Here is a 26,993-nt window from a genome sequence, read left to right on the forward strand (position 1 = left end):
TCGTTCTGGGAAATGTTGTTATGTTATGTCCTAAAACAACCATGATATGTCATTATAGGTTAAAGGAATACATCACCGATTTGCATTTAGCTTTGTACCAGTGATACTTGGTCCTGTTAGCGTAACTGTTAGCAAAGATGGCGGACACTGTTTACATTCTGGGATGAGGTGGGTGGGTGGGTCTAAAAAAGTGTGAAGTGTTGTGGGCACATAACAAAAAAAGAATAAAGATATTTCTCGACTCAGGGGAGTTTTTTCAAAAAACAAACCATATTCTAGTAATACAAAGCTAAATGCTAATCGGTGAAGTATTCCTTTAAAGAAATGTGTTAAATTTAAAAAGTAATGGCTTTACTGATGATAATGGAACTATATTTTGAATTTTAGATTACAGTACCAGAGTTGAATGCTAATGGCTGCAATTTTACATATTTTATATTTACCTTGTATTCTCCTTCTACCTCCTCCTGTAGTGCTGGCAGCTGTTGTCTCTGTGCGTTGCTTTGTTCCTTCCTCAACAACATTTCCTCTGGTATCTGAGACAATACCTGCAACGCAACGCCGACCCAAGGTGAGCAAAACTCGACTCAACGCCGCGCAGCTGCCACTTGCTGTGCAGATGTACTGTGTATGTGCGGTATTTACTCTCTTCTGTCCACACAGGAGTGAGGTGGGGAAGTATGCAGTGTACTGTCAGAGATCCGTGGAGCGGACGCTGCAGAACGGAGAGCGCGAGGCCAAACCGTCTCGCATGGAGATCGTCTCCATCCTGCTGAGGAACCCGTACCACCATTCGCTGCCGTTCAGCATCCCAGTCCACTTCATGAACAACACCTATCAGGTAGCACATATTCTCATGCGGAGTGGTTAAAAATACCACAAGACAAGATCATCTGTCTTTCTTTGAAGTAACCATGGAGACGAGCAGTTTTTAATCCTCCATCCTGGTGAAGACAAGGTGAACGACAATGCTTAACTCTCATTCACTCGCGTGGAGTAAGCTGAACATTCTCTTTAAACCACATAGATGGATTTTGGGTCCTGATGTTTGGTGAAGTGAAGTTATTTAATAGAATATTTAAGGGGAAATGTTTTCCCCCTTTAAGATAATTTATTGTAATATACAGATTTAAAATGAAATAGATTGATTTAACCCTAGAATATCTTCAGAAAGGCTAAAAGCATTAAACTACTGTGATTGGAGTATAGACGTCTTAGAAAAGAACTTAAATGTAGCATAGCACTAAATATTAATTGTATTTGTGAACTACTTCTGTAATCACCTTCACTCCCTTTTCATTACAACAACCTGGTCCTTTAGTCACAAGTATCTCATCTAATATAACAGCATTGTTCTCAATAGTTTTTCTAATAAGGTTTAAAATACAACCAAAAGTCCTCTTATGCCCCCTAGTGGTGTCCATGGGGTCCTGCTGTGTCTCTGCAGGCTCAGGCGTTGACCCGCAGATGCCTCGCGTCTCAGCTGGTCGTAGCATCACCATGTAAAAGGTTGCTGTCTCCGCGTGTCCTCTCATAGGTGGTGGGCTTTGACGGCTCCACGACGGTTGAGGAGTTCCTCAACACGCTGAACCAGAAGATTGGCGTGAGGAAGCCTCAGCAGTCCGGCTTCGCCCTCTTCACCGACGATCCCTCAGGCAAAGACCTGGAGCACTGCCTGCAGCCGTCTGCCAAGGTACGAGTGCGGGTCACTGAGGCTTCTGGCTGTTCTGCGCCCAATCCAACCAAAACATTAGTCTCACGTTACCTAATAATGTAGTGGATCAGTAGTGAGTCATTAAGGGCTATTTTCAAAAAATTGAGGCTATCCAAACTTTGATAGATTTAACATAATTCCTTTTTTTCCCACACGCAGTCATTTTCCAATAAAAACTGTAATTTAAACTTCGCAATAATAAAGTGCGGCTTCCAATTTACTCTATTTATAGTTAAATGTTTGACCAGCTCATTAGAGGAGGGTGAGTCTCAAATGCCAGAGAAATACACCTTTAAGGGGGGCTAAAAGAAGTTTTAACACAGCTTTTTCAAACATCCTAGTTTTATTTTGGATACTTCCATTATTTGACTTTTCACATAGAAAATCAAGTCTAATCTATTTTTGTTCTTTGGCATGATGCTTTCTCAAGCGACGCCTCAAACCCTTACTGAAGATGTTATACTGTGTGTAAATTGGGTGATAACCCTCAGTCTTAACTTGATTTTAAAAGTTTTGAGCGTTACAAAGTTTAGCGCGTCATTGCGCAACGGTGGTTTGTGCTAAGGCTCAATAAAAAGGTCCGTTCTTAAGGGGGCTAATCAATTTTTTATGAATATTTGAATGTCTGTGTGCAAAGTCAAATAATGGAAGCCTCCATGTCTATTTCTTTCTTTTATTTGTTGTTTCACCTGCACTGACCGGAGATGTATAAAGTACTAGAGACTAGAGAGGTAAAAGTTCAAGTACTTCAGTAGGCGTTAAAGTGTTCTTTAAGCACCACACTTAAGTGGAAGTACTAAAGTAGTTTATTTTAAAATGTACTACTCAAGTTCTGAAAGTAAAAGTAGAATTAATGTGTTCTGTACTTATTAAAGACAGCAGTCAAAAGTTTGAATATCATATTGTTTATATGTTTTCAAATGTTTAGCCCACCCAGCGTGACATAGGCTTTATGATAGCCAGCTAGCTAACGTTAGCTGTTTTTTTCTTTTTTTTTTTTTGTTTTTTTTTAAGGAAGGACATTTCTTGTTTTTAATTGTTTGTCTTTTGTCTTCACCTCCGGTGAACATTCTTTTTTTATCTTTTTTTATTTACCAAAGAATGTACAAACCACGAGGCTTACAGCTAGCTGCTAAGTAAACACTGCAGCATGTCAGGCACAGCGGTTAGCTCGCTACTTAGCCAGCGCAACTCACAGGGGACATTTGAAAAGTTTCAGAGAATTACAAAAGGAATTTGGACTTCTTTAGATGCCTGCAAATAAGAGATTATTATGATAAAGGATATAATATATATATTATATATTTATATAATATATAGAATATAGAAGCAAGAACCAAAATATATCAGGGTCTCCAGGAACACAATGAGAACAACACAGGATACATTCAAGCAAACTGGGAGAAAGAACTAAACTATACTTACTATAGGATCGATTTTGGGATACAAGATTCCTAATGATGTTGTGGTCCTATATTTTTGTATAGTTGGTCCTCACAGTTATGAAGAACTGGTATAAAACGCTCAATCAGTGGATGGATGGGGTGAAAGAAATGTATTCAATGGAAAAGATGACTTTTCATCTGAGGTCTAAAGGAGCAAGATGTATCACAATATTACTAACAGAGGAACCCCCGTGTTTTTTGTTTGTTTGTTTGGCTCGAGGGTTTGTGTTTTACTTGTCCCTGGAAAAATGTCATAAAAAGTCATAAAAAAAAAGATGCAATACTTGCACGAAGAGTGATGCTCATTACATGCAGAATTAGGAACTGTGTACAGTTGGAGCTACCCCTGTGTGCCCCCTAGTGGAATGCTCCAGTAACATTCATTGAGAACAGAAAGTTTATTGTCCATGAAGTCTGGATTATTTCAGTATTTTCTTTGAAATATCTGTGTTGCAAGGATTTACATCACTGATTTGTACTCGTGTCTCCACAGACACAGCCCAGCATGGCTAGTGCTCATGGTACAAACATTACTATTGTTGCTGAAACCAGTTTATTTCAGCATTTGAACCAGTTCTAAGAAAGAAAGAGAGATAGTAGCTGATTTTCTTTTCATTCTTGAAACTGTTGACTTAATTCATCCATCTATCTTCTCCCACTTTATCCTCCACATGAGGGTCGCTCTGTCAATTTAGTGTCCAATTTCCCTTATCCCCATATTGCATGAAAACCCCTTAACTTAATTCAAATTTGTTAAAAATTCCTTTTAAACATGAACTTTGACTTAAGACTGCTTCGTTTGCCGTTTCTCAGATCTGTGACGTCATTTCCAAGTGGGAACAGGCTCTGAAGGAGCTGCATCCTGGGAAAAACGAGGGCACGCGGATTGTTCGACTGACATACAAGAACAGGTCGGATTCCCGTCGCCTTACGCACGCGGCGTCATACACTCAGCATCTTTAAAACGTCTGTTTTACAGGCCACACAGTCACAGCTGCTGATGTAATCTGTGTTCAGCCATTTTCACCTCTGGCAGGAATTTGAAGTGCCGTGATTGGATTTCTCCTACAACCTCCTCTCGTGTTTTCAGACTGTGTTTCAGAGCTCAGGTGAAAGGAGAGACGGAGCGAGAGCGCCTCCTGCTGGCCTACCAGGTGAACGACGAAGTCCTGCAAGGCCACTTCCCTGTGAATAAAGAGCTGGCTCTGGAGGTGGCCGCCCTCATGGCACAGGTGTGTAGCGATCCATGTACTATCATCACTTTTTTTGAAGAATTTGTGTTTTTCAAACCAGCTTCTTCTGATGTTATTCCAGGTTGAACATGGTGATTTGGAGCGACCTCCTGCCGCTTCCCCCCCCAGTTGTCCTCAGCCCAAATCTCAGCTGATCCTCCTGCAGGCCTTGGAGCGATTTTACCCCAAACGCTACAAACAGGACTGCAGCTCAGAGCAGCTCAGGTACGACACACACCACTGATGTACAAATAAATGCATCATTTACACGTTTTCATGCCCAGAAACTGGAAACTAGCTGTCGTCACACATGCGGAAGTCTAACTCTTACTTCTTGCAGAGATCTTAGTGAGCGTCTGGCCACCAAGTGGTCCATGCTACGTGGGTGCAGTGCATCCGAGTGTGTGAGAATATATCTGACTGTGGCTCGCAAGTGGCCCCTGTTTGGAGCCAAACTCTTCAGTGCCAAGGTAAATAAAAAAAAACTCACTTGTCTCTCACTAATATTTATTTAATGTTGTGCTCTGTGTGACTTTCGCAAATCTACTGAACATGAAAAATCAGTCATTCCCAGATCTTGGGTCGTGCAGTTGCAGATTTTGCTTAATTTTCCAGCTTTTTACTTACATATTTATGACGTAACATATGCAAAACAATGACTTCATTGGATTAATCAGAGAGATTATCAAACATATCTGAAATCGGCTGGTTTACCAATTCTATTTATGACAAAAATGGCTGTGAAAACAATCAAAAATGTCATGTACTGATGTTCTTTGTGACAATTTGTATCGCGTTCAGCACCTTTTTTAATAAGTGGTTCCCCATGTAACAAGTTGATGGAAAACAGGTGTAAATATGTAGATATGTGACTATAGAGTGTATAGGTCATAATTTATGATGCTATTATTTGTGTCAAAATCTTGAGCTGAATGGTATCATGTGGAAATATTTAAGCAGGTAATGTACTATCCAAGTGTGAGATTAGTGGGATTAATTAAAGTTTCACCTAATCCAATTTTAAGGGAAATTCAGTGGTTATAGCAGCAAGTGACAAAAGTAAAAAAAAAAAAATTAATAAAACAAGCAATGAAACATGATAAATATCAAAGTATAAAATTAGAAATGATTAAGAATACACTTTATAATACTCAGGTCAGAGCCTGAGTGTCTGCTGGTTTGACTTCCACCGGTTTTCTCCTGTTGTCCATAGCCGGTTCCCCCGTCCACTGTTGAGCAGAGCCAAGTGTGGCTGGCCGTCAATGAGGACGGACTGTGTGTGCTGGATTACGCCATGGTGAGCTTTAAACTTCACTCCCAATCAATACTGCTCAAAAAAAAAAACCCACCCAGGTTTATTTCAGGAAGTAAACTTTGTTGTTCAAAGGTCACGGGACAGTATTTGTCTGTAATTAATTAATATAACAAAACAAATGATGCTGTTTTATATCCAGACATTCTCTGTGATGTTTTATCAAACGCCACAGCTCAGAAACGGAAGGGAAGTTTGATTCCCTGCAACTTTACTTTACGTTTTATCCTACATTCCCTTCCGCAGCTGCAGTGCTCGGCTGGAAAAGCCGCATTTTTCAAGTGGCTTTTGTCGACCCGCTCGTCTGGAATCATTTTTACCCTGCGGTGTTTCAAACCCTTGAGAAATCAGCAGGGAAGCCGAACAGGCAGCCCTTCCGACGTTGACGTTCTTGACCCTGACAGATAGCAGTTGCAATATGTAGACAAAATATGTTAAAGTGAAAAGTCTTGTCATTTCCAGCAGCCAATGTTGATCCGTCTTATTCTTGGTCTGGCGAGCGGCTTTGCTCGTGCAGAGAGAAATGATGTCAGGCGTCGTCACACTCAATTTGCCCTTCAAACCCAAAATGATTTCCTCCCAGGAATTCCAAGCTCTATATTTGGAGATCGCCAATAAAAATCCATTTGTTTCAGCACACGCTGGTCACACACTCCTACCAGTCTGTGATTACCTTCGGCGGCTGCCGCGACGACTTCATCGTGGTCACGAGCCAGCAGAGGGAGCCTGGAGCGGGCAAGAAGAGCGTGGAGAAGCTGGTCTTCGGAATGGCGAAACCAAAGGTAAAACCAACGTTCGCCTTATTCACGCTCGAAATGGTCGACTAAAGGAACATCAAATACCCATGTGAACGCGTCTATTCCTTCTTCATGTGCTCTAGTGTTGCTAGTGATGTCCCGCTCCCCTTGCAGTGCAGAGAGACTCAATTTTAAGCGGCCGTCACACACGGAGACGGGTTTAAGGGACTGCTTTTAAAAAAGCACTAAACGTAAACAGACCAACATTATTTCTCTTTCTTTCCCCCTGGCTCGGTTCATTCTGTCGCCGTTCCTGTGATTAATAATATCTGTAATGTGTAAAACGTCTTCTTCTCTATGTACTAGAGCGTTTTGAGTCGATTCAGGGTCCAGGTTCTGTGCGGACGGGGATATTTCGGCTCATTTTAGTGTGATAGACGGGCTGAGAAGATAAGGGAATAAACTAATTCACACTTAACTGTTTTACACAACTGAGGGCGAACGGAGAAGACACATTATTTCATCTTCCATCCTTAATAAATCTGCGTCTCGTCCCAGATCCTGGAGCTGACTCTGCTCATGGCCAGTTACATCAACCACTGGACCCCGGGCCTCCCGTCCGCCTCCAACCAGCCGCTCGGCCACTGGGACGTGGACAGCAGACACTTTCCCGCCATGAACTACACCACCAAGGGCCCAACGCTACTGTGAATCCTGCAAGAATAGCAAGACTGTGTGACGTCAGTGCACTCTCAGTCTGGGTTTTGCCTTCTGACCGTACAGGTACGAGAGGATTATTTAAGTGTTTCCTTAAATAAACACATGATATAGGATTAGAAATGTCCGCTAAAGTCTTGTCACACCTTCGTTTTTCTCCGACTTTTTTGTTCAGAGTCGAAAACTCAGCGTTTGTGTGTCACTGTCATGATTCTCACTCATACTTGACAAAGAATTAGAATCTGAATACGTTGAAGAGTTGATTTTTCTCTCACTGTGTCTTCTTTAATTTATAAAATATCCGAAACAAATGGCTTTCCACGGCTCAAAAATGACACAATTTTCTAATCAGTTAATGTCATAGATACAAGAGGTGAGGCTGCTTTTTTCCTCTTAAGGTCATATTTAAGGGACCTTAGATTCCTTTACTGTTTTATCTAAGTGAACGTTAATATTCCGCTCTTTTTTTTTCCTCTCAGAAAACGTAATGAAATGCAACATTTTCATATTCAGGTCACTTTCAATTATCAACACATTTACACATTTTCATAAAGAGCTACCAAAAAAAAAGAATATTTTTAATGACTTGAACTGTTTTGGATCAAACCACTGTTGTGCTCGTGCCCGTCGTTATTAGTTATTTATTTTATTTCCAACGTTTTTTAGGCTCCTGCGTAAGAAAAAAAAAATAAAATAAAAGGTAACGCAGCTGACGTGTTTGTACGGGAAAACTTCCAGGTTTGTAATTTAAGGGCAGAGGATGTCTGTTACTTTACCTGTGCATGACTGTTTTTGTAAGATGGCGTCTGTACTGTACGTGTGTGTCTGTGTGTGTGTGTGTGCGTGTGTGAGGTAATAAAACACATGGTACATCTTCTTCTACATTGTTTTTCTTTTCTTTTTTTTACCTATTTTCCTGTTAATCTTAGTTTATTTTACACCTAGATTTCTTCATAGGAACAGAACTTAACCTCAAACATTTAAATGCTGCTTTGATATGAATGCATTCGTTGGATTATCTGTTTTTCCACCATGTTGTACATAAATGTTGATAATTATGATTAATGTAATATGTAATAGCGTTACCTATGAGAAAGCCCTTGACACACTTTTTTATTAGTAGTTTAAGTGTTAGGTATAGTGGGATAGGGCCATGTTGCATCATACTTTATTTTTTAGAGAGTATTATTTCTTTTCAATAATAAAACATTACAATGTGGTATCACTGCTTTTATTTATTGCTCTGTATTAATGTGATTTTAAGTGGCGCACGTGGTGAAAAACAAAGATACTGTTACCGTTTGTGTCTCGTCACTTGGGCGCAAGCTTCTGAGGGATCGCAAAAAATGTATTTAAAGTATAATATGTGGCCAGAGTTTTTATAGCACTTCAACATTTGAAGGGTTCAGGAATAATGGGTGTTCTGGAGAGCGGTCGCAGCTGCAGTGGACACTTGTGCCAGAGAAACGATAATCTAATCAGGAAACGCAGGGTTTATGCAACAGTAACACAATTAATATTTTGAGTCAAAGCTGCTCTTGGAGAAAGAAAGAGAGCGCACTGTTCCTACGCCACCTAAAAAAACCCTTCTTTCATTCAACATGTCCATAAAGTAAATAGTTACGGTCTGTGCTGGTTGTGCGCGAACTGCCCAGCCGACATGTTTTACTGGAGTTGAGGTTGCAGGGGTGGAAGCTGCTCTGCTTTTCCTTACTCGAGGAGGTCAAAGTGGTAATGGCATTTTCCTGCCACATAAACGCTGTAAATCCCACATTTTTATGGCTCGTCTGAAGCTCTTGTTGTTCCATAGCTGCCCGCGTACAATATGAAAGTCTCATTAAAAGCCTCGCAGTGAAGTTCCTTCACATTGCTCATCAGAAAGAAGAAAAAAAAAAGAATTAAATTGACCCTGCTGCTGCGGCTGCTAGGCTCAAACCACATGCTTTATAAGAATTTAAATCAAGTTGAATTTAAAGTAAGAAATTCCAGTGTTGTGGTGCATATGAGAATTTTGTTACAGGCAATTACATGCATGTTTTAGAACAGAAAAACAGTGTGAATACTGTTACAGTCACGTGTGTGACACCTGAAATTACTCTGACACGTCACAGTGATGAGACATAATTTACTGCCGTTATGTCACTAAATACACACGACTGTATTATTGATGTGAAACACTGTACAGCTGAGTTCAGTACTTCATTAATCCCTGAGGGGAAAGTGGTGTTTCTGTCAGGAGGATTAATACGACAGTGATGAGGATGAAGAGGGAGGCAGTAAGAAGCAGCGCTCGGTAGCACAACATAGAACGATGTCTTGCTCCTAAAGATGTGTTTTGTCTCCCTATTCTCATGTTTATCTGTTGATGTGTTGAGTTGGCAGCTCCCCAGTTATTTATTTACAGATAGATAGATAGATAGATACTGTAGATGGATGGATAGATAGATAGATAGATAGACAGATAGATAGATAGATAGATAAATGCTAGTTAGCTAGCTAGCTACCGAGCGATAGATAGATGCTAGTTAGTTTAATAGCTGATAGATAGATGCTAGTTAGTTAGCTAGCTACCAAACGATAGATATTGAGATAGATAGATGGATAGATGCTAGTTAGTTTGCCAGCTAGCTACCGAGCGATAGATAGATGCTAGTTTGTTTACTAGCTGTGATAGATAGATGCTAGTTATTTAGCTAGCTACCGAGTGATAGATAGATGCTAGTTAGTTTACTAGCTGTCATAGATAGATGCTAGTTAGTTAGCTAGCTACCGAGTGATAGATAGATAGATAGATAGATGCTAGTTAGTTAGCTAGCTAGTTACCGAGCGATAGATAGATGCTAGTTAGTTTACTAGCTGTGAAGATAGATGCTAGTTAGTGAGCTAGCTACCGAACGATAGATAGATAGATAGATAGATAGATAGATAGATAGATAGATAGATGCTACTTACTTAGTTAGCTAGCTAGCTACCGAGCGATAGATAGGTGCTAGTTAGTTAGCTACCGAACGATAGATAGATAAATAGATAGATAGATAGATGCTAGTTAGTTAGCCAGCTAGTTAGTTAGCCAGCTAGCTACCGAGCGATAGATAGATAGATAGATAGATAGATAGATAGATAGATAGATAGATAGATAGACTGCTGTTCTTCATCCTGATATGTGTTTAAAATTTGTATTTTGGATATTCTTTTAAACGGATTGATGGTTTTAATCTCCTTTGACTAATCTGTTAGACTGTTCCATAATTGAACTCACATACTTTTTAAAATTGTCCTGGTTTAGAGGGTTATGTATTGGATTTTAATTTCTTTTATTGTTTTATTGTATTGTAGTTTTATGGTTGAGGGTTTCAGTGGCTCCAGAAAAAGACACAGCATGTTACATTTTTAAATAAAATGCATTTTGTGACAATGCATTTGTAGTCCATTGCGCCTTTAGTAGCACATTCATGTCCAAATAATGTTATGTAATGCTTGCACATATTTACAATGCTATGTGTGTTTTAAGTATTGCCATGACGCTGAGAGCTACCAAACACATGGTGTGTTGTATTATGCAACATCCACTCTTCACTTAAAGGCATAATGTGAACATTTTTTTATCAACTTTTAATAGTGAAGTTAAATGTTGCAGCTGAGCATCCTTCACCTCACACTTCCAAGCGTGTTGGATAATTGACTATGTAGCCTTCAGTTAGCAAAAGTCTTTTATCTATAATTTCTGCAAAAAAGAAAGTAAAACTAACTTTCACACACTGTACCTTTAAGAGTTAAACAGAGTGGATCATCACAGCTGACATGAGTTAGGATGTGTTTTAGAGTTACACCAGTAAATCTGAGAGAAACACTCTCTTGACTCTTTTTCCAGTTCTTTCTTCAAACAGTCACGACATTAAATGTTTCCTGTTGACAATCTAAAATAACTCTCTGAAAACGTTTACAAGTCAACTTACAGATCTTTAGTATGAATGAAGCATGTGAAACAGTTTGAACATGGACTTCACGTTACATAAGTCAAGGTTGGCGATTGGACACTGGGGGTGTTTTTACTTTATGTAAGACCACCATACTTTGCATTCCTACCCCCAAGCTATACAGTACATTTTGTTCCAAGGGCTAACATCAGCATACATTTGATTTAAAGTGACTGGTTTTTATTTTTGTTATTAAATGACTTCAGGCCATGTTACATGAGTTTGATTATTTAGAGTATGTAATACTCTATGTAATGCATAAAAAATTAAAACAACAGCAAAAATAATATGAGCATAGGGAAATTGTGTAGTGAGTACAAAGTACTAATAAAAATATAAATTGTGCTCAATTGATTATTAGTTTAATTGTAATTGTTTAATTCAGTCTCAAACTTGTGCACCCCCCCCCCCCCTTAATTTAATGTGGCCCACCACTTAATATTAAGTCATAATGACTTATTTCTGTATGTTTTTTCTAAAGTAACATTCATTTTGCATCTTAAAAACGTTATTTTGAGCTTTATATTGGTCCACATCAACACAGACACTTTTATTTTGAAAACCTCCACACCAGTTCATTTGAGTGTAGGCCTAATTTATGAATCGCACTATATTTATTAATCCCAATATAATAATAGCAGGGATGAGACACACCACTTTTTGTGTCCAATACCGATATTCCTCCGATACAGTCATTTTAGACCATTCATTAACTATGAAGCAGTTAATTCATTTGTCATTATTAAGACATAATTCTCCAACTGTGTAACAATAATTTCTCCCAAAAAGAAGAAATAAACTGGCCACCATGACTCTAAAATGCTTATGCTGCTTTTTATTGACATTTTTACAGTCTGTGCATAGTGAAGTATGCATTATACGTGTGTCTGACATCCATTTCAGTGATTTTTGACCAGTATCGGTATCCAGCGGTTACTGATTACTAGTTATTATTAGTTTGTAGGCAAAATAACAAAAGTCTTCTTCAGTTTTGAAATACTTGCAATTTCCCCCAGGGATTAACAAAACTTTATACATTCACGAATGAAACTCCTTTTTCTTTCACTGATCAAAAGTGGAAATATAAAATGACCTTTGTTCTCAATATGTGACTGTTTGGTTTTCATTGATCACTAGTTGTGGGTCAGGGTTAAATGTAGTCCGTCTGTACTATCAGGAGTTTGTGCTGTGAGGAGATGGGAGGGAGCGCTTGAGGCACTGAGGCTAATTGTTTCCAGAGCTAACCTAGCCTAGCCTAGCCTAGCTTAGCTCTCTCTTCAGTGTTGGCTGCGGCTGTAGGAGCTGACACACGGGGCGAGAAACGACCGACAGACCGCGCTACAGAGCAGCACAGACGGGTAAACTCTCAGCGACAACCGCCTCTAGATAAACCGTCAACGGTTGCTCAGATAACAGCGTCTGACAGGGGGGGAAAAAAGTTGTTGTATAACAGCACATGTGTTCTTTGGCAGGGACGTGAAACCATCTCTTTACAAAAATGACTCCCACGAAACCAAAGAGTCTTGTCCGGGAAGCTTCTCATCAGATCATCGCCGGTGGATCAGCTGGTGAGTCCGACCGTTGGCGAACGTAAAGTTGATTCTCATGATTCAGATTACGCAAGAGGTTTTCGCTGGAGTTACACGTTAACATTTACAACGTGAGCATAAATGTTATCATGTCCTCCTCCGCTGTACAAGTTCCGCAAAGAAATTTGAGTTTCTTATCTGAAGTGCGCATGCGCGGAGTGAACAAAGACAGAGTCTACTCTGCGCATGCGTTTTGTTGGCATTTAAAATGTACATTTTAAAATGAAGTAAAGTGAAGTATGTGAGTGGTGATTATCACATGGCTGCAACAGTGTATTTTGTGTCATTTAACCCTTGTGGCAACAATACAGCAGCATATTTAAAGTGCTTTAATTACGTATAAATCAAAAGAGCAGTTTTACCAATATTCCTACTGGATTGTAGAGGTTGCCCTGCCCTCTAATCCACTTTGAACTTTCTGATGACTCCTCTTGTGCTTGCAGGAGTGTGCCAATTTGTTCAAAGTCAAAAGAAAAAGTACCAGAAGCAAAAGGAAGTTACATAACCCGCTGAAGTCAGGAGATTCTTGGGAGATTGTGAGGAGGGGCTTGAATGTGTGTCTCTAAGACAGCTCATTCAACAGCTCAGCAGGAGAAACATAACGGGATAGAAAAAAACATTACAAACGCCCCGGAACCATAGACACAAACACACAAGATAGACAGAATATGACGTTCAATGTTCCTCGAAGTTCCATATTTAAGAACCCTGTACCTGTATAGTTTTTATTCATGTTTCAGGATTCGATGTTCTTAGCCAGTCTCAACATGTTATTGTGGTCGGGTGATTTGTAAAGTTTTTCAATTGGCAGTGTTGTAATGTAACAAAAGTACAAAATTCACGTATCTGTACTTTAGTTTAATTGTATTTCGAGCAACTTTTTTTTTTACTCTACTACATTTCCTAAATAAATAGTGCACTTTTACTCCACTACATTTCCCCTAACTATGTTTATATTAAATATTTATATTTATAATAAGCTATCTTTATATGTATTATCAACTTACTTGTTGCTACCAAAATTTAAAATCAGAAGAAGAGTTGGTAATGGTCTGTATTCATATAGCGCTTTTCTAGTCTTGATGAGATAACATGGGGTTAAGTGTCTTGTGCAAGGACACATTTAGACTAGCTCTAATTGAGAATTGAACCCACAGCCTTCCGGTTGAAAGACAACTCGCCCTACCACTCAGCCTCCATTGTTCAATACTTCTCACTTTTTAGTGAATTACTTTTGATACGCAAGTATCTTTCTGGTAAGATACTTACGGCTTTATTCATTCATTGTCTACCTCTTTATCCTGCGGGGGCCAGTGGAGCCAATCCCAGGTGACATTGGGCCAAAGGTGGAACTACCTATCAGTGATTGGTAATTTCAAATGTATAAACACCATAGTAATACTTTGTAGGGTTTGTTCTCAGGACAGACTTGGTTCTTCATTGAAGATGCTTTTCCACTTATTGGAATTCTCTCTATTTTCGCTAATTCGCTTTATGCTAATGTAACGCATCATCAACCCAAACATTACAACTGGCCTTATTGTTGTAATGAAAGAGTTAATTTGACACTGATCTGACAAAACATTGTCTGTTCTGTGAGGCTAATCGTCAGTAGCACATTTCCTGCTTCGAGTGTCTCTCGTTGAAACCACGTCCCAAAGTTTAGCGTCATGTTCGTGGAATCCAGTTTGCGATGACGTTGAGTTACTCACAAGTTGCATCATTTGGGAAGTAGACAGTTTGCAGCTGGTAAACATAGTTGTTTACAGTTTGAAACAACACTCAGACGGTCCGTGACAGACACAAGATGATTGATTGGTGTTACGGAATCAAAGGCATGCCAGCAGCAATTATTTTTAATTACTAGTTGAATTTACCATCACTAGCCTGGACACAATCCATGTTGGGTTAATCGACTCATGTTGTTGACACCAATTTTATGACTGCCACCTTTGTGCCTCAGCAGAAGTTCAGATTCATCAAAGTATTTGATGTTTTCTTGAGTTTGGTCCAGACCTTCAGATTTCTTACCCTGATCTAGGAGTAGAACTTGGCACGGTGTCTTCTGCTGTTGTAGCTCCATCTCTCTACATGTTTGAGATGTTTTTTTCTGCTCACCATAGTAAAGAGTGGTTATCTATTACTGTAGCTTTTCTGTCTTGTTTTGTGTCTTGCTGAGTAAAAACACTACATACTGAGGGAAAGTCCAGAGGAGATCAACAATTTCAGAAATACAGTTCTCAAACCAGCCTGTCCACCACCAACATGGGGAGTTTTTGCTTTTACAAAGACCGCTGTTTTTCTAGTTTTTCCTGTTTTCACAGGAAAAAACACAGGTGTCACTGATCACATTAATGACGGCTTTGTTCAGGTCCTGAAAGTTGGGACAGTGTGACAGTGAACCAGCATTCACTTGAGGAAACAGGAAGCTAAATGGAACTCGCCTATTATTTTCTCAATTTACACCTGTGATTTTCCTACCGTGACATACTGGCTGCTATGCAAGGAGCCCATTTAATAAAGAAAAGTCTTCTGCACAAATATGGAATGTCATTATGATAAAGTCTCTTAAAAATGAAAAAAAACCTTGAAGGACAATAACAGAGACTAACAAGAGTCAGAGTGTATACTATGGTGAAAGATAACTACACTACTACATCAACATATGTCAGGATTCCCAAGGTCCATCTTATCCCAAAGCACAACAGTGTTTCTCAATCCTCATCCCCAGGCGTTTTTAGATGTTTCCCTGCTCAAACACAGCGGAGTCAAATAAATGGGTGACCATTTGAATTAGGTAAACCTTGGTTAGTCATATTGTTTTCACAAATAATATTACAAATGTGAATATCGATTGAGCAACATTTTAAAGATGCTAGACCACTGTGACCTAATTTACTATTGGGTCACACTACTTTTACTGCCTGCTTGAATAGGTAAACCAGCCACTTCAAAGCGTCACAACTTCATTTTCTACATGTATTATTTCATAAATCCAGTAAAACAACTTGAAAACTTTAGCAATTTTATTTTGCGACACATAAAAGATATGGAAAGGAGGTAAGTAAGGAAAAAAGCAAAAAAAACCCAAACATGTTTGTATTTTTGTAATATGACTGCCGACCGCAGGTGGCAGCACTGAGCCCAGAGCAGCATTGCGGTTTGAGTGAAGAAGAAATGGCGCGCGCGATATGTAAAATTTTTGCTCGTCAATGGCGGACGTTGGACGTGGAGACTTGTCTCTTTCAGGGATTATTTTGCTTTTAACGGACTTTTCTAACAGCTTCATACGGCTACACAATGCTACCAGCCACCTGGTGAGTTTATATTTTTGTTAATTTTGTCCCTCAATGGATAATATGAACGGCTGAATTGTGTCTGAGTCATGTTGAAGTTAATGAGGTGGAAACAATTCACCTGTGCTGGCTGTGAGTTTCACCTATGTCCCGAATTTTGTTTCAGTTTTGTAGGTTTGTGGAATGATTTGCTTAATGAAGCTTATGTTGAATAGTATTGTCTTTATACCTGGTGGTCATTTTGTTAGCTTGCTAGGCTAACCGTTCTTCAGGTGCACCCGTTTTTCCTAATTGTGGCTGTGTTAATGCTCATTGGCTTGGGATTTGTGAATAGTGTTTTCTTTTGTGTGGAATTTTAAAATGCCAGATTTTGTTCCAGTAATGTTTATAAATACTCTGAACTGTGTACTTTATTTGTAAATATGGCCAACAATTGTGTCTGCATTGGAAACATGCTAAGAGTTAAATGTATAACTACTGTTTCTGCAGTGTGTAATATCATTTAAAAAGGTAAACTAGCTGATTCACCGAATGAAAACACCTGTGTGACCTGAATAAATATAATGACCTGTTACTGAGGAAACTTGGATATAGTTTAGTTTAATTTTTGGTTTGGGGGCTACTTTTTCTTAATTAATGAGGATTTATCCCCTCATTAAGTAATGCATACCAGCTGTTACAGCTACATGGAGCTTCTGGTGCAGAGCATTTTTATTATTTTTTTTCCAGGTATGACCTCCCTCAGCACTTTCCTTGTGTTTGTGTCATTGTTTTGCAGTCTGTCTCTTCTCTGTTGTGAAACTCTGACATGCAGTCAGCTGTTTAAAGGTTAAAAGAGTTGCTCGAGATGCCAAGTTGTCGTGTTGCAGTCTGTGGTCACTGAGGTCTTCACAGTTGTCCCTTTACCAACGTGCATATTGCAAATGCAGCTTGAAAAGGGATCAGTGTTGGTTGTTCTGCATGTTAGTTTTGTTTTGCAATGAACTGATCATAAAGGTAACATTTATTATTTTATGATTTTATCTTAATATGACTGAAGTTAACCCCCCCCCCAGTACTATAACACCATCATACTTGGTGGAGTTATGAGACACAGTGCAGTATGTTAACATTCATTTAAGTATTAGTTTTTCAACAATCCAGGTAATAGGGAGAGATTTTTTTATTTAGATGAGCGGATAATGTTTTCAGGTGGACAATAAACCATGCAGTTAGAAAATAAATTATGCATTTAATTACGAGTGTGGAGTTGTGAACCCAAATCAGAAAGACATTAGCACTGTATACTTGGAAGTATTTGTTTATTTATTGCATCGAGATCACATGTTTTCCCTAACATTGCGCTGCCCTAAAACGAACACTCCTAAACTATAGTCGTCATCCTTATAATTTATGTTACAGCTGTGGTAGACATTTGTTCATACACTCAGTACTAAATAGCCTGTCTGTGCGCTCTCATGCTGTTGATGTTAATGGCTTTGACAGCTTCAAAACATCATGCAAAGTCAAACATTTTTTTTGGACAGCGTGTACAGTGTATCACAGGTGTTTTTCTTCCTGTGGTCCCAAAAGTCCAATATTTACCTAATTCTCTCCAAAGCGTTGCTCACTTTTTGGTTTATTACGAACTCACAGTGGCCCTGGTACAAATGAATGTACACAAAAAAAGATAATGGGGTTAAGAGCAGAAGTCTGTAAGGTCACTGCAAATCCCCCTTTGAACCCACGAAATAGAAATTTAATGCACACTTGTGTTGTATTTGTATGCGGGTTTTTAAAGTAAAATAGCACATTTCCATGGGCAACATTTGAAGCCATGTTTTAATTTTCAAAATGAATTTTACTGTCAAAGAGAGATTTTAGCTCAAGTTGCAGAGGAAGTTTCTAAAGAAGTAACTGGTGTAGTTTCTACTTTGGTAGCAAAGCAAGCTTTGTTATTGGACATATAACCTTTTATTATTTGTCATAGATTATTTTTTTATTCAATTATTTACTGTAAAATATATTTAATAGCAGTGTGTTTTAGTCCTCAATCCTTCAGGTGACTATAGTAAATTATATTGTGGCGTAGACACTTGCGTAATTATTTTAATGGCCTTGACATGACACAGGTGATGTTTGTGTGACATATTAGGTGTCACATGTTCCTTCTGTTTTCACATCACAAGCCCCCGGGGTCTGACAACCTGCTGTCCTCAGCCCACATGTCTCTGGAGGCTCTTGTCTCACCAAGGATGATTGACACAGGTTTTATAGAAGAGCTGAATGACTTCAGTGTTTCTCCTCACACCCACCCTCCCCGTTTTGTTCGTTATTTTTCTATCTAGATGGTCTTTTATTGACTATATATTGAGTATGAAGAGGGCGATAAATTTATGTCTAACCGTACTTGGTCAAAAAGTAAATTATGGGGAGGGGGGAAAAAATGCTGCATTTGCTTTCACTTTCTGTGGTGCAAGTCGACACCATTGACTGAGCGGTCAGTGCTCTGACTGAGATCTGGGTTCTGAGGAATCTTTTTGCTTTGTGATAAATTGATGGTGCGTGTGACCTACTGTGTTGAGAACCTGCTGGGATATTGTTTTAGTGATATCAGAGAACCCTTTTACTCTGTCTAGTGGTTTTAGATCTCTGTAATGGTCGAAAACTATGAGATTGCCCAGTCTTTTGTTTGCAAGGAGTTGTGTATAATCTGTGGTGTTTGCTTGATGCAGAATGGCTGACAAGAAAAAAAGATGCATTAGATAAATTAGTCTTGTTGATCTTTGCCTCTTGTAAAATTGAGACACAAGGTGAGCGTTGTTTTGCTTGCTATAAAGAGTCACAGAGGAGACCTTACATAAGGACTGTATCCCCCAGAGGGCAACTGAAGGGCTCATGGTGTAGTCATAAAAATTATTTAAACAATTAAAATGGTTAAACACGAATGAATATAAGCAACATTTACTCAAGCAAAAATAGGGAAATTAATATAGTAATAAATAAAATAGTCATATTTTAATGATTTCAGTCTCAAAAAGCTTTTCCCTGCTTTTCTCTCGTCACTGTAAACTGAAAGACTTTGTTAAAGAGAAAAGGCAATAATTATAATGTAATCTGTTTTTATTATTTTATATACAATATGCACTGTAACAAATTTCCTGTAGAATTTACAGTAAAGAACAGGCAAAAAAGTTGCCAATAAAGTGCTGTAAAAGTGTTGTTAATTACTGTAAACATTAATTACAACATATTACTGGATACGTTTTACAGGTTTTTGCCGTATATAAAACACAACAATGTATTGTTTTATATGATAAACAACCATTTATTGTATTTTAATTTACAATATTATCTTGTATCCCATTCAATTTACATGAGTTACCTGCCAACTATTTTTGCCACTAAATAGCTGTTACTTGTTCATAATTCATTATTTTATTGTAGAATGTTTTTACAGCTAATATAGGTTTGCTTGTCATGTTTTGCAAATTAAGCACTGTAATTCTTTTGTAATTGTAATTATTTTCAGCTATTAACAATAATAATAAAACAAGAGTCAGTGCTGCAACAATACAAAACATTTATTAACACTCAATACCCGATGTGTATATTTTCAAACTCACACAGACATGAACAAACTCACATAAACATACACCAGACTGCACAAGACTTGCAGCCACACAGTGTAACTTTGAATTAACTACTGTAATTTGCAGCAACAAAGTCAAATGTGTAAAAAATAACCACATCTTGGAACCATTGTTTTTTTGTTTTTTTTTTATACAAAACAGTGTGCCATTATTGTTTCTTTTGCAAACGGGCTCAAAGGCATTCAAAGTCCATTAACCTTTTTAGAAGTGCAGAGACATGAAGGTTGACATTGCTGTTCCACTTCTCTTGCACCTTCCCACTTCTTGGACTGATCCACTTTGTGGCCTTTGTGCCAGACGTTGGGTTGATCCCCAGGAAGCATCTGAAGTCACAAAATCAGGAAAAAGACACTTAATGAAATACATTGTTTACAAAAGACAAAACCCATAGATCTCCACTGCGTTCCCCGACCACCGCTTTAGCTTAAGTCATCAAAAGCTGCGCAGGCTAGGCTAGTGACGAGTTTAAGACGAGACCCAGACTCTATCAGCGGTAGTGATTGGGTCTCGTCTTTCACTTGTCACCCAACGGTGCGTAGCATTACAGCCTCTGAACCAGCCCATAGACAACGCAGCGGCTACCGGAAAAAAAAAATCGAAATAGCAGAACAGATTGACTGCATTTTCGCGGTGACATGACACACAAATATTTAAGACCCATGCCATCTGAATTTAAGACAATTTAATACTTTTTAAGGCCTTATTTTTAGGAAAATTGATTTACGACTTTTTAAGGACCTGCGGCCACCCTGAGTTCATGGACGATTCGTGAACGATAGGAAGTTTCTGACTAACTACCTTCACCAGATAAATGATGATAGTGGTCGATATTACTGTGAAAAAAAAATGTTTTGTGCACATATTCTTGGTCTGAAAGTCGTTACAGAAGTGAACCAGACGAAGCAGTCAGAGAATGGCTCATTCGTGATTCGCAAGTCGTTTTAATGAACTGAACGAGGAGAACTAGTTCGCGACAAAGAATCGTAATAATAATTCCCATAATACTAAATTGTACCACACAAATCTTCATAATACAATCCAGCAGTTACAACACTCTAGTGTATCTTGCTGTTCTGTGGTTTTTGCTGGTTAACATCTTCAAAAAACAGTGCAGTTTTGAGTCCCACACCCCGTATATTCCAACTAAGGCGAATAAAATGATGCCAAATGCTGTTAGTCACACAAATAAATAAGGAAACATTATTCTTACCAAAATGTTGTTTTTGCAGCTTTCTCTCCTCACCTCACTTCAAGGTTGATTCGATCCTGTCGGCGACACATGTAACTTTCTCACACCGAGTTTAGACAACATACAGTAGCACCTAACTACCTTAGCTAGCGGCATGTTAGCCTAACATTTTAGCCTTCCATTAAACTGCAGAGCCTGGGATTACACTCGTTTGAAAAATATTCTTGAGCTAACTTTATTTTTAGTTGTGCAAACCAGGCTGACACACGATTAAATCATATTGCATGTTATTACTTGAATCACATTTTGAAGAGAAACTAGCAAGGTTGGTTTCCAGCCATGATATGCCAGGTGAAAGGCATAGCCTCAAAAAAGGTTACTAAAGTCATATTGTTAAAAACTAAAATAATTACTGTTTAATTCGGGTAAAATGTAACATAACCATGCATACAATCTTGCCTAGTTTCTCTTTAATAGTTTAGACTAATAACATAATACTTACTCTTTATTGAGTGGATGAATGCTGGGTTCGCTCTCCTCCTCCTGCCATCAAATGCCTATCCTCTTGCAAACCGCCAATATTAGCCTAACAGTGTTTAACTGTAAATGTATCATTTACAGTCAGAACCAAGTGAAAACATAACCATGCTGTAATTTTAAAATGTGTTACAGCTTTAAATTACTGTAATTATTTTTTACCCATAATACATTGCAATTTACAGTTACGCCTTGTAAAAGGATAGGACAACAAGCTTCTGTAATTTTTTACTGTAGAAATTACAGAAATTTGTTACAGTGTGTGAAACATACAGTATGTGAAGCATAAGTATCAGAACTTTATTATTGTGACATTCATTGTTTTGTCCACAAGGGGGCAGTAGTTGCATACTATATGCGTTCATGGTAAAGGGCTGTTACAACTTTTTAGTGATTGTGTTTCAGTAATAACTCTTGTAACTGTAAGACAGTGGTGATACGTGGGTGCTGTGAAGAGTAAGCCCCTCATAAGTAATTGTGTGCCGCTGTAATTTAAAATGTGAATTCATAGAACAGACAGTCGTTAAAATAATGTCATTTTGATTGAGTACGCACGCTGAACCGAATTTAAAAAAGTAATTCTATCTAGTTACTCATTCGCTGCTGTAATGTTTTCTCTAAGCTCTTTGTTACGTCCTTGGTAGATGCATTTTAAAGGGAAAAAAATATCCATGAGTAAATCGATCCGTCTCCAGCAAATGGACTGTAACGACATGAGACAGACTCCCTGCATGTGATTACTGCAGCTCTGCGTCCAGACTGTCAGAGACTCGCTCGCATCTAATTGGTTTTAAACAGTGATGCTGAAATCAGTCGGGAAAGAACAAATAAAGCCACTTAGCCTAAATGAAGGAGTGGAGGAAAAGGGGAGAGGGGAAATCAAATAAATACACTGTGTGTGTGTGTGTACACATGCAGGGGGCTATCCATTGACAAAGACTGCAGTTTGGAATTTTTTTTCTTTCGATTCCCGAGTGGCTGCACCAATCACAGCCGAATTAGGCCTAATATTTATTTCCAGAAACAATTGTGCATGTTGGAGCGGTGCTTTGATTGAACTCCCGGCGGACATGTTGTAGACAGATGTTTAGATGACCTCATGTTTGAAGTAATGTTGATTCTGGATGGGGTGCTCCTTGGCCTGTTCCTCTAAATCAGCTCCCCATCTCGTTGTAGGAGGGCGAGCGGAGGCTCACGTCTCTCATATTTATTATATTCCTTGGCTCACATTAAATATTACCCATTTACATTTTCTGTTCCATCTTTGACAGACACACGTCTGTGCACACGGGGGTCGTGGATGGCTTGCATATAATGAGCCATGATAGTGCTGACGGACGGATACTTAACAGGACACATCTGTCCATGGTTCTCGGCGTTTCCCTTTCAGAATTGCCATCGATGCAGCGTTTGAAAGGAGCCTTCATAGATTACTAGAATTTACTAATCCGAGTAATTGTGTATATTAATCAAAATGCATTTCTACTTTTGTTTTTAACGAACAAATGCAAAGCTGCGGGGTGTGTCATTACAGTAACCCCTCATTTAAAATAGAAAATTACAACACACCAAGCAACCCTTAAATAAACACACAAGATTTATTATGTCTGTCAGCTGGGCTAATTAATGTGAATGATCACAGTGTCATAAGAAATTAGTGGAATGCAAACAGGCCCTAAGTCTAATGGAAGGCTATTTAAAGCGACACAAATGTCTGGCATGATCCCAGAATAGATAAAATGGTGATCATAAAATATTTGTTGTACAGTTTCCATGACGCAGTTTAAAACAGACATAATTTGTCACATGTAAGCTAAAATTAAATTGTATTTTATTTCAATATGTTTCTAAATAAGAGGGCATAGGTTCACTGTTATAAATGTAAAAAGAAGAAATAAATATCCAAGCAACCGCTTGATTTAAATGCTATAATTGACTTGTTAGCAGAATAGCTGTGATTCTTCGTTAGGAACCGAAGCGAGTACAAGCTCAGCTCATGCTCCCTTGCAAAAGTCAGGCTTTTGGTGCTGCTGTTGCTGTTTGGCTGACTTCCTGTGCAACAATCAGCGTAACTAATGACCCCATTTTGACAGCAGTGTACGATGAACACTCAGTCATCCAGGTCGGATGAAGTCAAACAAGAAGTCCCTAATGGCTGCCTGTTAAATCAGTAGTGTCTGAGGGGCATCGTTGTGGAAGAAAACTTTCTGATGTGCTAAAACCATTTTTTTTTTTTTTTGTATCGGTTTAAAGAAAATGTGCAGTTTTAGTTTTGATTTATCCGTGACATTTTTAACTTGTAATGGTGGCCTAGACAGAACAGCACATCAAAAGTCTGGACTGAGCTGTAAACTGTGTCCCATTTCACCGAGGAGCCTGTGAAGAGACATGATGTACGAGCAGCTGCCTCGCCGCCGACGTTATCTTAATGACGTGATTTATGAAAACGGTTCACTGGCAGGGTCTCAGATCGGAGCAGGAGAAGAGTTTGGGGAGGGAGACTGATCCATGCACGGACACACGCAGAGCCAAACACTGCACTGCAGCGCACACTGCAGGGACTTCAGTGTCCAGGGGGTTAGTGCTGCACAACTGCACCAATTCCATGAATTCATTATTGTGTATTACTGTAATACAGCTATTATTAGACTACACAGGCCTATACTCTTTATATTTTATAAGTTGGTTTCAATTTAGGGCTGCAACAAATAATTGATTACTAAATTAATAATTATTGATAATTGATTGTTTTTTTAAATAAAACAAACTCAGATTTTTCAACTTCTTAACTGTGAATATTTTCTGGTTTCTTTGTTACATAACAAAAAAAACTGAGTAGTTTTGGTTTTTGGACAACTAATTGAGCTAATTTAATAATCAAGAAGGTAATCAACTGATGTACTGAATATGCAAGTTGCAATCCTATTTTGATACTTAATTTATTGAATAGTGTATATATATAGTATTACTATAATAGTCAAATGTTAGGGGTTTCTTTACAATACAAAGGGAACTTTAAACCCTACAGCCTCCACATAGTGTAATGCTCTGTCATCTTTTGGCTTTGCATTAAAACTTTGACCTAACTGGAGACAATTCTCAGAGAAATTGGATGTTTGCAGTGTTTTGTTGGACTGATGAACAAATTTGCCATGAAAATGCAAAGTTATGTCATGTCAGCGGCGCAGGCTCCCGCTGAGCTCCATCCTAATCTTACAAAATCATTTATTTAATTTTGTAAATGAAAAGTCAATGCTCAGATTAATAAGTGTACTTTAGCTTATTAAATATTATTTTTATGGATTTAGAGGAATAGTTTTTGCTCGATGATTATAACCAGTCACGGTCAATAGCGCTGCTATTATGTTTCCGCATATTATCGTCAATTAATTTCCTGTTCAGTCACGGCAACACACACACACACACACACAGGTCATATATGTGCATGCAAGTTCCTAAAATAATAATAATTATAGTGTTATGGTTCGTGTCTGTTCGGGAGGATAATTATGATTGCTCTACATGGGAGTTTTTCTCTGGATCTTTGCCTTCTATCTACAGGTAATAATTATTAAAACCACGACACTGCACTGCGGGATGCCCAGTAGTGCTAAGTTTTAGCTCATGTTGAAAAGTGTTTCATCGCATCATTGCATGATTTCATACAGCAAACAAAAGCCCTTTTACACCTTGCGTCACAGCATTCCAGTATAGTACAGGTCATTATTCTATGTGCATGGGGCGTATTCAAGACCAAAAAGAAAGGGGTATTTAAAGCAAGTGCTGAGATCACCCGGACATTTCATTGCAGGTATAAAGGCAGACGTAGCACGGCACATGGCAACAATAATAAAACTGGGATGGAGATCAGCTCAACAAGCTGCTTAATTGACCGGTTAGTCCAAGTAGTCGAGGGGCAAAGAGAGACTGACCCAGTAGGAAAGTAAAAGTTTACAGTTGCGAGAAGTGTGTGTTTGTTTTTGCTCGCATCTGTGTTATGTATTCGTGTAAAGGAAATGGCTGTGTGCTGTGTTTTCTGCCACGGAATGGTCAAGTCGTGTTTGTTTGTTTTGCATGCATGTGAAAAATTTATAGCCGGGAAATTGGATATAATTAAGTGTGTTTGTGCAAGACATGCATACGCACACATAAGAAAGTGATGTATTTATATGTGTAAGTGTGTGTGTGTGTGTTCACATTTGTCTGAACAATTTCTTTTTTTTTTACAGATTTATTTCTAAAACATTAGAAACATTTCACATTAAATGAAAATCAGCGCAAACCCTTCCTATGGTGAGCTTCTGTCAGACATTTCTTCAAACGTGTTTGAATGTTTGATATACAAATGTGCTGCATTCAGGGCTCTAAAAATAGTAGGAAATTTGAATAGCAAAAAAATGTCCAATTTCTGCTCAGCCACAACATACACTCTGTTTATCCTCCACCACGCTGTTCCTCATGATTACTGACGTATGTTGAAAAGCCTTGGATTAGACGTTTAACCTCACGCCCTGTATTAGGTCAGACACATGGGTCTGCTGCACTGTGGTGCGAGTAACCGCTGTATGGGCTCATAATGCAGATTTTTCAGGCTCACCGGTTTTTGATTTTTTTGTTTAATAGTTTTTTGTTTTTGTTTGAGGAAATCTTCAAAAAAAAAAATACGTTGAGGCCAAAGCAAACCTCATGTTGTTTCAACAGAATTGTGATACACAATTCAAGAGTTCAGATACAGTAATTACAAACCCTCCATGCTCCTGCTATATGCACCAACGTATAAATAAACATAATAAGTACTGTCAAAAAACAAAAACAAAACCAGACAAACTAAAAACCCTGAATTACATTGCTGTTTCTGTGCATATGTATTTGTCTGCATGTGTCTGTGTGTAAGGATGCGTATATTGTCTGGATCTATGATTTTCTGGAGGAGCTGGAATTTTACAACACAGGTTTTTACAGTAAGTCCCAGCTTAAAAACTGTCACCCACCCCCTTTTTTTTTTTTAGCTCTATAGTCGGGAGACGGGCTTGCCCGCTTTGGTTTAACTCTATCAAGATGAACAGCATTTGGGCCAGTACAGTAATCATAATGTAATTTGTTGTGCTCATGGGCCAATTTGTGTGGATTGGGAGGATGTATCCCATGCCTAGTGGCCATGCTTGAGCATGTCCCGGAGCAAGGCTTTAATTAGGGAAGCTTAAATTTATAGACACTTTGTATTATTTCTGATCTTGAGTGGTTGGAGGATGACACACCAGAGAGAGGGACATTGGCGCAGGACGTGGAAAAAGCTGATAATGAGAAACAAAACTGAATGAAAGGTTATATTGAGAATGTGTTTACTAATTCATTATCATTTTGAAAGCAAAGAGCTGTGCTGTAAAATGTCACGGCCTGGAAAAAAAAAGAGCTTATGGTTCTGTGTGCACCAGTTTGGAGCACTGTGTTAATATTTATGTTAGTAAAGGAAATATGCTGCTTCTGCACTATAAATTGATTTGGTTTTGTTTCCAGATTTTATTTTAAAAAGAGGAACAAAACCACACTTTAAAAATCTTGGCATTGATTTCTTGCTCAGCTATTTAATTAGGATTAAAATGTTTTGCCTTGAGA

The 26,993-nt window shown here is 38.5% G+C and overlaps 2 protein-coding genes and 1 long non-coding RNA gene across 4 annotated transcripts in view; 2 read left to right on the forward strand and 1 right to left on the reverse strand.

The window, feature by feature from the left end:
- The window catches only part of plekhh1 (pleckstrin homology domain containing, family H (with MyTH4 domain) member 1), a 53,373-nt gene extending 45,334 nt beyond the window's left edge, over positions 1 to 8,039 (forward strand). For both annotated transcript variants that reach the window (XM_058614758.1, XM_058614757.1), the window contains exons 21-30: positions 474 to 571; positions 664 to 841; positions 1,538 to 1,693; positions 3,973 to 4,070; positions 4,250 to 4,391; positions 4,474 to 4,616; positions 4,732 to 4,861; positions 5,605 to 5,688; positions 6,339 to 6,485; positions 6,999 to 8,039. In XM_058614758.1, coding sequence (XP_058470741.1) covers positions 474 to 571; positions 664 to 841; positions 1,538 to 1,693; positions 3,973 to 4,070; positions 4,250 to 4,391; positions 4,474 to 4,616; positions 4,732 to 4,861; positions 5,605 to 5,688; positions 6,339 to 6,485; positions 6,999 to 7,151 — 1,329 coding nt within the window. In that variant the 3' untranslated portion in view covers positions 7,152 to 8,039. The remainder of the gene's footprint in view (positions 1 to 473; positions 572 to 663; positions 842 to 1,537; positions 1,694 to 3,972; positions 4,071 to 4,249; positions 4,392 to 4,473; positions 4,617 to 4,731; positions 4,862 to 5,604; positions 5,689 to 6,338; positions 6,486 to 6,998) is intronic.
- A 4,280-nt stretch (positions 8,040 to 12,319) lies between these two features.
- Positions 12,320 to 26,993, forward strand: part of slc25a21 (solute carrier family 25 member 21) — an 87,326-nt gene continuing 72,652 nt past the window's right edge. The window contains exons 1-2 of the mRNA XM_058616257.1: positions 12,320 to 12,492; positions 12,607 to 12,702. Coding sequence (XP_058472240.1) covers positions 12,633 to 12,702 — 70 coding nt within the window. The 5' untranslated portion in view covers positions 12,320 to 12,492; positions 12,607 to 12,632. The remainder of the gene's footprint in view (positions 12,493 to 12,606; positions 12,703 to 26,993) is intronic.
- LOC131445290 (uncharacterized) lies at positions 19,609 to 21,432 on the reverse strand. The gene is made up of 3 exons (XR_009233828.1): positions 21,343 to 21,432; positions 20,862 to 20,917; positions 19,609 to 19,974 (listed from the first exon to the last, which is right to left on the reverse strand). It is a non-coding gene; the product is annotated as an uncharacterized LOC131445290 (long non-coding RNA).

Source organism: Solea solea, chromosome 18, assembly GCF_958295425.1.
Source record: "Solea solea chromosome 18, fSolSol10.1, whole genome shotgun sequence".
Classification (NCBI taxonomy): domain Eukaryota; kingdom Metazoa; phylum Chordata; class Actinopteri; order Pleuronectiformes; family Soleidae; genus Solea; species Solea solea.